General features: G+C 48.5%; 1 protein-coding gene across 1 annotated transcript; it reads left to right on the top strand.

Annotated features, from left to right (window-relative positions):
• Positions 1-10,053: 10,053 nt before the first annotated feature.
• On the top strand, positions 10,054-12,981 carry LOC120649664 (probable N-acetyltransferase HLS1-like). Its single transcript, XM_039926522.1, has 3 exons — positions 10,054-10,961; positions 11,269-11,423; positions 11,596-12,981. The coding sequence occupies exons 1-3, from the start codon at positions 10,767-10,769 to the stop codon at positions 12,443-12,445; spliced, it is 1,200 nt and encodes a 399-aa protein (XP_039782456.1). The 5' UTR covers positions 10,054-10,766; the 3' UTR covers positions 12,446-12,981.
• Positions 12,982-13,228: the final 247 nt, after the last annotated feature.

The raw sequence follows: 13,228 nt of genomic DNA, 5'->3' as shown, positions 1-13,228 counted from the left end.
ATCGGTTTAAGGTCATCAATAAAGTCAACACAAAAGTCAATGACCTCCTCAGTTCCGTAGGCACTGGCGATGCTTCCTTCTGGACGAGCTCTATTACGAACACATTTCTTGAGTACCCCCATGAATCTTTCGAATGGGAACATGTTGTGTAGAAATACTGGTCCGAGGATATCAATCTCTTTGACAAGGTGCACTAGAAGATGTGTCATGATGTTGAAGAAAGATGGTGGAAATATCAGCTCAAAGCCAACAAGACATTGCACCACATCTTTGAAGCTTTATCAAATTCTCCGGGTCAATTATCTTCTGAGAAACTGTGTTGAGGAAGGCACATATCTTCACGATGGTTAACCGGATGTTATCAGGCAGAATCCCCCGCAGCACAACCGGAAGAAGTTCGGTCATAAGCACATGGCAGTCATGGGACTTGAGATTTGTAAATTTCTTCTCTGCCAAATTTAAGATTCCTTTTATATTGGATGAGTATCCAGATGGAACCTTTATACTGCTCAAGCAATCAAACATGGTTTCTTTCTCTAACTTGCTAAGAGTATAGCTGGCAGGACTTAAGTATTGTCGTCCATTATCTCGCTGTTGTGGATGTAAGGCATCTCGTTCTTCCATACGTTGCAATTCTTGACGTGCTTCTACTGTATCTTTTGTCTTTCCGTACACTCCCAAGAATACTATCAGGTTGACGCAAAAATTCTTCGTGAGGTGCATCACATCAATTGCATGACGAACATCTAAGACTTCCCAATATGGTAGCTCCCAAAATATAGATTTCTTCTTCCACATGGGCTCCATTCCGTTTTCGTTCGGAACAGGTTGGCTACCAGATCCCTTTCCAAAAATAACTTCTAGATCTTTTACCATGTTGAAGACGTCTTTACCACTACGGTGCATCGGTTTTGTTCGGTGGTCCGCTTGGCCTTTGAAATGCTTGCCCTTCTTTCGTACCGCATGCCTGATGGGAAGAAACCGACGATGACCCATGTATACAACTTTCTTACAGTGAGTCAACCATATATTATCGGTATCATCTAAACAGTGTGTGTATACTTTGTATCCCTTTTTCGAATGTCCTGACAAGTTACTAAGAGCAGGCCAGTCATTGATCGTTACGAACAGCAATGCTCGTAGGTTGAAGTTTTCTTGTTTGTATTCATCCCACATCCGTACACCTTCATCGCCCCAGAGCAATAAGAGTTCTTCGACCAATGGTCTAAGGAACACATCAATGTCATTTCCGGACTGCTTTGGACCATAGATAAGCACTGGCATCATGATGAACTTTTGTTTCATGCAGAGCTATGGTGGAAGATTGTACAGACAAAGAGTCACAGGCTAAGTACTATGACCACTGCTCATCTCACCAAAAGGATTCATGCCATCCGTACTCAAACTGAACCTTATGTTTCTCGCATCCAAATCAAATTCAGGGTACATTCTATCTATTTTTCTCCACTGCGACCCATCAGCGGGGTGTCTCAACATCGAGTCTTTCTTGCGTTCCTCTTTGTGACATCGCATCAACTTAGCATTATCTTTATTTCTAAACAGACGCTTCAAACGTGGTATTATAGGCGAATACCACATGACCTTCGCAGGAACTCTCTTCTGGGGAGGCTCCCCCTCGACATCTCCAGGATCATCTTTTCTAATCTTGTAACGCAATGCACTGCATACGGGACATGCATCCAAATTCTCATACTCGCCTCGGTAGAGGATGCAGTCGTTGGGGCATGCATGTATCTTCTGCACTTCCAGTCCTAAATGGCAAACAAGTTTTTTGGCTTCATACGTTGTGGCAAGCAATTCGTTGTCCTTAGGAAGCATTTTTTAACAAGTTTGAGTAATTCACCAAATCCCTTGTCGGATACACCATTTGTCGCCTTCCATTGCAGCAACTCTAAGGTGGTGCCAAGTTTCTTCAATCCATTTTGACAATCTAGGTACAACAACTTATGGTGGTCCTCTAACAACTTCTGGAACTTCAACCTCTCCGTTTCACTCTCACAGTCTGCCTGCACATTGTGCAATGCCTGCCCCAGATCGTCGCTGGGATCATTTTTTGCTACATCTACTTCGGGCTCTTCCATGGGAATATTGTCATCGAATGCACCGATTCCAGCATTTCCGGGAAAGTGGTCGTCAAAATCTTCTTCTTCATTGTCTTCCATGGTAACCCCCTGTTCTCCGTGTTTCGTCCAACAAACATACTTCTCCATGAAACCATTTGCGAAAATGTGGCTGTGTAGGATTCTTGAAGATGAGTAATCATTGTTATTGTTGCAATGAACACACGGGCAGTACATAAAACCATTCTGCTTGTTTGCCTCAGCCACAGACAAAAAATAATGCAGGCCATCAATGAATTCTTTCGAACGTCGGTCAGCATTGTACATCCATTGCCGGTCCATCTGCATTTTAAATAAATCGATTTGAATTCTTTACACGTATCGAATAAATAAAATATATCAAACCTAAATTAAACTAAATATAACATAACATGAATAATTAAAAGATATGCAATATCCATCATACATCTTGATTAATTAAAAGGAGTACTTAATCCATTACAGAACTTAACAAAGGAGTACTATACATGAAACTTAAAAATTCGGTCAACAACACATAGGTTTTCAACTGTTCTTGCGTTGGAACGCAGAATGCTCTATGAAAAGCACTAGGTCTCCAGAAGGACAACGATCACCCCCACCGGCGCCACTCCCTCCAGCTGCTGAAGCCATATTTTACTGAAAAATACCATTATTTTCCACACAATTATAAATTCTTACCATTACAATGCAAAAATTATTTACTATTACAATTACAATGATCAGATTAATAACTCTTGCAAATAACAATGAAATCATATAAAAAAGACGAAATGTATCATTAATCCTCAAGAAATCTCTAATTAATTGAAAGAAATCTCTATAACTTTTAATTACTTTGACACCCTTCAGTTCTAGGAGTACACTCTTTTCAATTTCCAGAAACCCTCTAGAAGAAAAATAAACCTTTATTTCTGAAAATGTATATGTCAGTAACCTCAACCCTGCGGTGATGACACTGCCTTTCAATTTCCAGAAACCCTCTAGAAGAAATCTCTATAACTTCTAATTACTTTGACACCCTTCAGTTCCAGGCGTACACTCTTTTCAATTTCCAGAAACCCTCTAGAAGAAAAATAAACCTTTATTTCTGAAAATGTATATGTCAGTAACCTCAACCCTACGGTGATGACACTGCCTTTCGGGTGGACACGGTGCGGTACAAGGATGTCACCAATCGGCCAGTCGCAGCACCAACATTTACGATTAATAGGCACAGCACTTGGCACAGGCAGTATGCTCGTTGATATGCTCTCAGTACAACAACGGCCATGCTGACTGCGTCAAATGTTGTCTTCTTATCAATCGGAAGTGCTGGTGATGCGACCAATCGATTCACGACGTGCTTATAGCGCATCGTGTATTCTTGAAAGGTAGTGCCATCACCGTTGGAAGGAGATTAACGACGTCTACTTGTTTCGAAATAAAGATTTTTTTAGCTTCTAGATGGTTTCAATGTGAGCCTGAATAAATACATCACTAGAGTGTCAAAATAATCCATTCATAATACAAAAAATTTTAATATACTCATTTCATTAATTCATTCATGAATACAAAAATCAACTATCCACAATATGGTCATATATACAAGTACATCACATGAAGTGTCTACACTCATTCTAAAAATTTCTACTATCCACATACTCATCTAAATCTAAAAGAAAATCACACCTACATATGCAATCTAGCTAAATGTCCAAGAAATGAGCTAGCTACACATTTTCTATATTTCTAAAGCATGAAATGAGCTATGCAAGCCAAGGAAGAAGAGAAAAACAAGCCCCAAACCTTTAGCGCCGATGGATGGACGGGGAATCAAAGATCTTCACAAATGTGGTGAAGAAATGAGTAAGAACTCCTCTCTCCCGAGCCAAGAACAGCAAGAAACAAGTGAGCTGAATGGCTCGGGCGGGGGGAGAGGGAAGGGGATAAGGGGGCCAAGGCCTTTTGTCCCGGTTGGAGACACCAACCGGGACAAAAGGGGGGACTTTTGTCCCGGTTGGTGGTTCCAACCGGGACAAAAGGGTACGCGGGCCTTTTGTCCCGGTTGGAGCCACCATCCGGGACACAAGGCCCCTTTTGTCACGGTTGGTGTCTCCAACCGGAACAAAAGGCCCCTGTCCCCCGCTAGCCCGGCTAGCCGTTGGACCCGGGACAAAAGCCACCTATTGTCCCGGGCCCAAAGGCTGCCGGGACAAATGCCCTGGAACAAAGGCCTATTCTGTAGTAGTGATCATAAATTTAGTTTATTGTTTTGTATTGGTGCAATTAGTTCCATCTATTATTGACAAATTTTTTTTTGCTTTTTATAAAAACTGAAAAAAACGAAGCAAAGACCTATTTTTTAACAGCTATGATCTAGCAATACAACATCTTGCACTCTTGAACTATCGCAAAAGAAAAGGTTCAATTTTACATTCTTGAACTATCGCAAAAGTTTGATTTTCAACATTCAACTACAAAACCAGATAACAGAGACCATCCAATTGTCGAAAACCCGACAAATGACCCTTGGGTGGTTTTGAAGGTGGTTGAAAGGAGGCGTTGTGACAGGACAATGATGTTTTTTTAAGAAAAAGTTATTGCTATCTCTCTACCAGTGATCCTTCTCTCATCGATCGTCCTAAAAAATTGCATGAAATCAAAACTGGGCCGACCTTTTTGAGAGATCACAAACACTTACGTGCAGGAGTGAGCGATAGAGATTGCACGATGGTCACGCATCTATCAGCCAAAGCGCCGCGCATAACCTTTCGAAAAACGAAAGCACCGTACCTCACCAGCGGCGCGTGCCAACAAGAGATCTACTGCATATCTCCATATGAAAGGACGTGTTCAGGGAAGATTTTTACCATGAGTTTAGGATAGCATCGTCGTTATATGCCGCAAGCTAGGCTGTCGATCTGTACACAAAGACACAACACAAGCTAGGCAATCAGAGAGAGCGTGGTTTGTTGCTAGCTAGTAGTACGAGTAACCTAGCAAAGCTTGATGCAATCCATGGAGCCATGCATGCAGCACCAGAGGTAGGAATGCAAGTTATATTTATTTTAGGTCATTGGGTCGGCCCAAAATTTTGATAAAATAAACTAGGATGACATATGTGTAATTAATTTAGGAGGAAAAATGAACTATAATGGCATGTCATCGTAATAAAACATCATTGGGTATCCACTTGCATCCCTAACCAGAGGGGTCGGGTCGAGCTCATGCGGAGGTTACGTCAAGGCGAATGCGGACAGAAGGGGAATTTATGAGATTATGCTGCTATCCAGCACCGATTGCTCTCGCGTCCCCCTCAGGAAAGGTGCGTGTCGAAATGGACTCCTGCGGCGACGCCCTCCATACGCTCTGAGTCTCAGCAGACGAGCTAACGAACTACCACGCGCGCCTAAAACCCTCGCACATCGCCCATTAACGTTGAAAGGGGGAAAAGATCCTGTGTTCCGTACCATCACTCTGCATGCTCCGTTCAACGGCATGGCAGCATCTCTGATTGGTGATTGCATCGTCACTTCTGTGTGGCTCGACGCCTGCCGGCTGCTGCTCAAATTGAAGTTTTCTGAATAATACTGTACTTATTAGCTCAGTGGCTGATGCCAATTTGGCAATAATACTGCACTTCAGAGTAGTAGAAACGAAGCCGTTTTTAGAGAGAGAACTCATTATCGGCCTCTCTATGACAAATGATATAAGCGCTCCCCAAATCTCCTAGTGGGTCAGCCTCTTTCATAAAGTTAATCAGTCAAGTGACTAGTAGAAGGGAGTGGTAAACAATAATCATCGCATCATTTCGTGCATTAAATTGAGAATACGGCAGATGAGAATGACGGCGCCATCATGTTGCTCCGGCCATTTACCCCCCAAGCCTGCTCTATGCTCTATCTCCTGAAACCGGCTGCGGGTAATGCGCCACGCGGCCTGACGCCACATGCTCTCAGTTCTAGCTCACTGCGGCCCTCTTGAGTCTCGTCGTCCGTTCCCCTCCGCCGTCGACAAGGGCGTACAGGCTACGGCCTTTTGGGGTCCAGGCGCGCACTTGGACTTGCTCTGCCATGCCGCCGATGTTAACGCTCTAAGGCAGGTGATCGCCGTCGAGGTCAAGGCCCCATTCGGAGCGGCGAAATAAAACATCTAACTCGTACACGCTTCAGGCTTACTCAGTTTCATGAAACGGCTCTGGGCTTTACTCCCTCCATACCCATAAAACAAGGAGCTAGGCAGGTGTTCTATCGCCGTATAACACAAACTTGCTGAAAAGGACACGGTTCTATGTCAGTTAGCCGAAGTTCCTTTTGCCTGAACTCCTTGTTTGCTTGTTGAAATATCCTCTTTGTTCTCCCCTTCCGCATCTCTGCTGAGAGTGAAAGTGCGCGTCGAGATATATATAAGCAACGATTTTTCCGGATGAACGACAAAAGGAAATTCCGGCGCGGCGACTTGGTTCATTCGATGCTTTTCACTGTGCCGTGGGGATCACAACATCTGCGTGAAACACAAGAACGTGTATGAGTGAGTTGAGATGGCCTTAATCTTCTGCTTCTCGGTTATTAGGTACTCCCTCCGTTCCAAATTATAAGACATCCCAAGAATCTTGGAGAATCAAAACAATCTCAAGTTTGACCAATATTATAGAGAGAAATATAAAGATTTATGATATCAAATTGATGTACTATGAAAATATAACTAATAAAAAAAATCTAATAATACTTAGTTTATATAATAAATGTCATTATTCTATTATATAAATTTGGTTAAACATAAAAACTTTGACTCTTCAAGATTGTTGGAATGCCTTGTAATTTAAAACGGAGGGAGTACAAGTACAGTAGTAGATATGGGATTTCTTCTCGGCAAAATTCTACCATGGGGGACAGCTAAAAACTAAACCTATTGGAACAAATATGAATTCCCAGCGATGAAACAAACAAAACAAGCCAAGGAGGTAAGTGATCTATGATCCTTAAATCTGGTTGACATGCTAGACAAAACTCAACACTCTTCATCGCTCAACATGCAACGAGTTTTATCGGCTTATTATTCAAGTGCTATGATCATGTAATACTATGGGTTCGCCACGTTATTATGTGTTCATCCAAGAACCTAGACCCACCCTAGTCATGCATTATGCATGCCACGGTTGGCATCACGCTGAATACGAGAGTACTTCTATATATTTCTTGGAAGTGATTCTCCTAAAAGAAATGTTATATTTTGTGACTACAAGTAATTCTCTATATATGATTATTTAGGTTAAATTTTAAGGTGGAAGTGATCATGTGCGGGAAATATGCGAGAAATGAATTAGGAGTAGCTAGTTTCAGCTCCTCCACTTAGCTAGCTAGAATCACTTCTCAATAAATAATATAATGGCTAAACCCCTCCAGAAGTTAGCATAGGAGCTGCGATGGGAGCTATGCTAAATAGACCTTTAATTATTTTAAATTAGCTAGGAACCAAGACTAGCCCGCGCCAATTTACATAGCTACCACATGTTTTAACCCTCATGTAACTTGCCCACAGGGGCGGCTCCAGCTAGAGCTGCTGCACCAATGGAGATATGGGAGGAATGATAAGAGAAAAGGAAAGAAGAAAATTGTAGAGATAGAGGTGAAAGGAGCAGCCCCCCCCCCAAAAAAAAACCCTCCCTCCACCCAATGATTTGCTGCATCCGCCTGCTTACATACCCAGATATTGTTTTATGTGATGATCTAGATGTTTCATCGATGTTTCTTCTCACTAGAAGTAGTTGTTCCACCATCAACGGTCTTCGAGCTACATGTTGCTTGGTTAACACCTTATAACCCCAAGCACGGCACAACAACTCTCCTTCTTTTGTGTTGTCTGTTCACAAGTCCTGCTTTGCAAATTATTATGGTTGCACGGTGTTTCTTATCATTGCTAGGCCTCATAATTTTACCAAAGTCTACATATCATGCACATCTTACTTTGCAAATTAGTGACCCTCAGGTGGACGTCCAACCCTATTGAAGTAAAGAGGGTTGGAGGTGCATCTAATGATCACCCATTTGCACCCTTGCCTAGTTGACACGGTGACTCCGAGCTATGGATCGGACGTGCAATAGCGCAGGTATCCTCTCTCCCATATCGACTATTGTCCACATTGATACCGGCGTGATGGTCATATGGGTGTTATCTTTTTTTATGCATCCATCTCAGATATCCGCAATCATGGATCCATAGAATGAGTTTGTCGGTACCTCTGGACTAGGATATCCCCTATTGCTGTGTCAAGACTTGCGTAGTTATCCGTAACTACGCCCTAAGGGGCTTAGCAACCGGACCCCTGGGGTCCGGCTCCATCTCACCAGACCAACGGTCCCGGACCCGCTTCCCGCTCGGGGACGGGTCTGGTGTCACCACGTGTTCTAAAGGTGTTGCTGTGTCTAGACGAGAGCCTCGTAGTTATCCTTGACTACGCGCTGACAGCCTGAGCAGCCAGGCCCTCGCGGCCCGAGGCCCTTCTCACCCGGTCAGCGGCCCCGGACCCGTCCCTTGCTAGGGAAGGGTCCGGTGACGCCATGTGTTCCGGAGAAGGGAACGCTCAGCCAAAACAGCCGGGGGGCCGGACCCCCCACGGGGTCCCAGACCCCCATATACTATCCGAACCCCTCAGCGGGGAGGGAACAGACACCCCGCTTGAGGGGGGTCCGGAGCCGCCACGTATTCGCAGGCGCAGGCACGCGCGCGCGGCTGCGAGGCTTCCTCGGGAAGACTCGCCCACCTACCGCATTCAATGGGGGAGGCGCTAAGTGCGCTCTACCGCAGCAGAGCCCGAGGTGACTTTTGCCAGGCTGTACTGTTTATCGCACGTTACCGAGGCGCACAGTGCAGCCGCTGGCGCCACCCACGCAATGCGCGTCAATCTGCAACGCCAGTTAGACATGACAGCTCGGCGACGGAGTATCATAACAACTACGCGGTAGACCCAACAGTCTACGCCGCAACCTACACCGCCTCAACGGGCACCTCACCGATGGGACTGGTGAAGACCCCACTCGGTCAGAGAGTCTACAGGGCGATGAAGCGTATCCGGCAAGAGATTCACAAAGCACTGTTAATGTATTTTTCGTGGTATACTATACATCCTCGTTGGGCCTACCTGTCGGGGTCCAACACCTGTGTACGCGCCTCCCTTGCGCTATAAAAGGGAGATGCCCGTTAGAGAAGAACTCAAGTCCAAGAAAAGACTTGGAGGCAGAGGGTAGACTCATCCACAAACACAAGAAGCTATACAACTCTCAGTGGACGTAGGGTATTACGCTCCGGCGGCCCGAATCACTCTAAATTCTCGAGTGTTCTTGAGTGCTTGCTTGATGAGTAGATCTGTGGTATCGCTTGCACATCCCGAGTAACCACACTCAGGGATTAGGCGGGTGCACTACGTCACCCGGCTGTGGCCCTCTTCATAGAACCACAACAGAGTTCATCTTTTATCCCAACACCACTATGATTTGTAGCGTACTTAACATAAGAGCTTCTTATCAGAGTCAACTATTAACTCTCAATGCACAAGAAGCAACAAAGACTATATAATTTCAGTGTTATTTGTCTCGTATTTCTTAGCCTTGTAAATCAACATTAAGGCCGGCTCTGCTAAATGCTAAGGTTGTCTAGCTAGCTAGGGCTCCTCTGCCGCCGCCAAGAAGCATGATCGTCGCTAGACGACTAGACGGGAACTCCCCACCATACGCATAGATGAAAAGGATAAAGTGGGTTTTCTCGAAACATCACAAGAAGAGGGGAAGATTAACCTACGCTAAAACAAAGTGAACAACACTGGAAGACAGCGGGGTCGACGCATGGCCACAAAAGCCCTTTTCAGTTTTCACCAGGTGGGGGTCCACCCCGATGTCCATGGTACAAAAGCCGGTGTATAAATAGCGCAGCCGCAAACCCCGCCCTCATCACGGCATCAGCGGAGCAGCAAGAGCAGTAGCAGTGGCCAGCCAGCCGGCTTCCCCTGTTGCCTGTTGGATCCCTACACCACTCGCCAGTTACTCACCAGTCACCACATCCACCCGCTCGCAGGGGCAGTCGCAGCGCCCTCCTTCCTATAGGCAGGCAGAGGCAGAGGCTGTGGCCACGCTCTGTTCTCCCTCCGATCCCACCGGTCTTCTTCCCTGCTTCCCTGCAAAGCCCGCGCGGCTCCGCGCTGCAACGCCCGCTTTCCTCCTCCGAAAGCGGCGCTGCTGCTAGCTAGTAAGCTCTAGCTGAGCTTCTGGTGCTAGATAGCCAGCCGCCTCCTTACCTGTCCCGCTGCGCGCGTGATCGAGATCGAGCCCCGGCCGGCCGCGCGCCTAGGCGAGCTAGCTAGGCGCCGCCGGTTCGTTATTGCACCGGGGATATCTCATATCTATCGCTGCCTGAGTGGGCGGCGGATAGCCGCGCTGCTACTCCTTTCCTGCTTCGTGCGTGTGCGGGGAGGAGTAATTGTGGAGGAGCCAGGCACGCAAAAAGAACGCCCTCGCCTCCCCTCACGTGATTCATACTCGCGGCCTCCTCGCCTCGCCTCTTCTCGCAACGCAACTATATCGTCAAGCACCAAACACACCCAGCTCCTCCCTTATTAGCCGGCCGGCGTCTTCGATCGTGCGTCGTCCCTGCGGCCGACCGGGCCGGGAGATGGTCGTCGTCGAGGCGGCGACCGTGGTGGTGGTGGTGCGGGAGTATGACGGCGCCCGCGACCGCCGCGGCGTGGAGGCGGTGGAGCGCGCGTGCGAGGTCGGGTCCAGCGGCGGCGGCAAGATGTGCCTCTTCACCGACCTCCTCGGCGACCCGCTCTGCCGCATTCGCCACTCGCCGGCCTCCCTCATGCTGGTACGTGTACGTATTACGTGCTCTGCTGCTTACGTGGTGGCTGCGGCGAGGCCAGGCAGCTGGCCCAGCCAGATGCAGGCGCTGGGCTCGCTCGACCTAGCCAGCCTACCACCTGTCCTCCGCCCCGTGCCCCCATGCCTCCCGCCCCTCTCGTTTCCTTTCGCCTCGTCTCGTTTCGACGTTTCGTTTCGTTTCCTCGCTCTCGGCCCGGCCCGGCCCGGCGTGGGTCCCGGATAGATCGGAGAAACCCAACTAATTAATGGACTGCTGCCTGAAACGCATGTTTGAACCGCGCCGATATGGAAAGGTCGCCGAGACAGCAACCGGCCCCAACAGCACGGAGATCGCCGGCCTCGTCCGCGGCTGCGTCAAGACCGTCGTCTCCGGCGCCACCCACGCCAAGGACCCCATCTACACCAAGGTCGGCTACGTCCTCGGCCTCCGCGTCTCCCCGAGACACAGGTACGTCCACGTAGGAAAGAGTACGTGCAAGTAGAAGTAGCCCTCCCTCCCAACAAGAAACGTCCTTACACCACCGGCGGCCATTAGCTAGCTAGCTAGTTATACCTGTTGGTTTTCGATCGATCTGCCAATGTCGCTATCATCAAGAATGTGACTCGAGTGGCTGCTGCAGGAGGAAGGGGGTCGGCAAGAAGCTGGTGGACCGGATGGAGGAGTGGTTCCGGCAAACGGGCGCCGAGTACGCCTACATGGCCACGGAGCAGGACAACGAGGCGTCGGTGCGGCTCTTCACCGGCCGCTGCGGCTACGCCAAGTTCCGCACGCCGTCCGTGCTCGTGCACCCGGTGTTCCGCCACGCGCTCCGGCCCTCGCGGAGGGCGGCCATCGTGTGGCTCAAGCCGCGGGAGGCCGAGCTGGTCTACCGCTGGCACTTCGCCGGCGTCGAGTTCTTCCCAGCCGACATCGACGCCGTGCTGTCCAACGACCTGTCGCTCGGCACGTTCCTGGCCGTGCCGGCGGGGGCGCGGTGGGAGGGCGTCGAGGCGTTCCTGGCCGCGCCGCCGCCGTCGTGGGCCGTGCTCAGCGTGTGGAACTGCATGGACGCCTTCCGCCTCGAGGTGCGCGGGGCGCCGCGCCTGATGCGCGCCGCGGCGGGCGCGACGCGCCTGGTGGACCGCGCGGCGCCGTGGCTCGGGATCCCCTCCATCCCCAACCTGTTCGCGCCGTTCGGGCTCTACTTCCTCTACGGCCTCGGCGGCGCCGGCGCCGACGCCCCCCGGCTCGCCCGCGCGCTGTGCCGCCACGCGCACAACATGGCCCGCGACGGCGGCTGCGGCGTCGTGGCCACCGAGGTCAGCGCTTGCGAGCCCGTCCGCGCCGGGGTGCCGCACTGGGCGCGGCTTGGCGCCGAGGACCTCTGGTGCATCAAGCGGCTCGCGGACGGCTACAGCGCCGGGCCGCTCGGCGACTGGACCAAGGCGCCGGCCGGGCACTCCATATTCATCGACCCGAGGGAGTTTTAGGCAGATATAAATCGTATGCCTACTAGGTCTTTAGTTTTTTTTTCCTTCGCCTGTCGGATGGCGTAGCTAGAGTGGCTTTTCTTTCCAGCTCAACATTTTGCGTTTCCAAACATGTGCTGGTACGTTCGTTTAGGCGTAATTTCTGCTAGAACCTAGCTAGTTAACGTTTCCTTTTGTGGTGAATACAGCTGCTGTTCCATCTAAACTTGGATGGAAATGGGAGCAGCTGCCTAGTTGTAACCGGTTCTTGTCGGGCCAGAGTGGAGACCAGCCTTTTAGTACCTTCCCCTTTTGTGTCCTTTTCAGAGAACTAGAAAGGTTTGTTAGATTTGCTTCTTTTGTTTGGAGGATATATGCATCCTTCCCCACAAAGAGATGCTGCCTGTGATCTTTGGGATCCTTTGCAAATCCGTGGTTGTTCAGGTTTAGCTTACGTGTGTGACGTAGTGGCTTCTATATGGTGTCGGATCGAGCAAAGGTTAGATGTGATTGTCAAGTTAATCATATCTGATAATGAAATGAGAACATAATCCTAAGCAGGTAATAGTAGGCTTAGCCTCTTTTGCTAGTTCTGCCATGTAAGCTGGTATCCCTAGCAGACTGCGTTACGTGTGTGAGGGTGTCCTATACTACCTTTTGATCGCTTTTATAGAAAGCAAAGTTTTCTCTTTTTTGAAAAAAGAGAATATTCCTAACAAGACTCTACTGTTTTTTCTTATTTCTGTTTTATAGTGAGTTTTAGATTTTTCATTATTAGGGGATTGACTCGGCGTTTGGTCCTAT

Source organism: Panicum virgatum, chromosome 9K, assembly GCF_016808335.1.
Source record: "Panicum virgatum strain AP13 chromosome 9K, P.virgatum_v5, whole genome shotgun sequence".
NCBI lineage: Eukaryota > Viridiplantae > Streptophyta > Magnoliopsida > Poales > Poaceae > Panicum > Panicum virgatum.
Note: the sequence above shows the minus strand (reverse complement) of the source record. Positions and strands in the feature narration are given on the sequence as shown.

Excerpts from the sequence above, each read along its gene's own strand:
- LOC120649664 (XM_039926522.1), top strand. The coding sequence starts at position 10,767 with ATGGTCGTCGTCGAGGCGGCGACCGTGGTGGTGGTGGTGCGGGAGTAT. Across the intron at positions 10,962-11,268 it reads CGCCGGCCTCCCTCATGCTG|GTCGCCGAGACAGCAACCGG; the intron begins GTACGTGTACGT and ends CGATATGGAAAG. Across the intron at positions 11,424-11,595 it reads CGCGTCTCCCCGAGACACAG|GAGGAAGGGGGTCGGCAAGA; the intron begins GTACGTCCACGT and ends TGGCTGCTGCAG.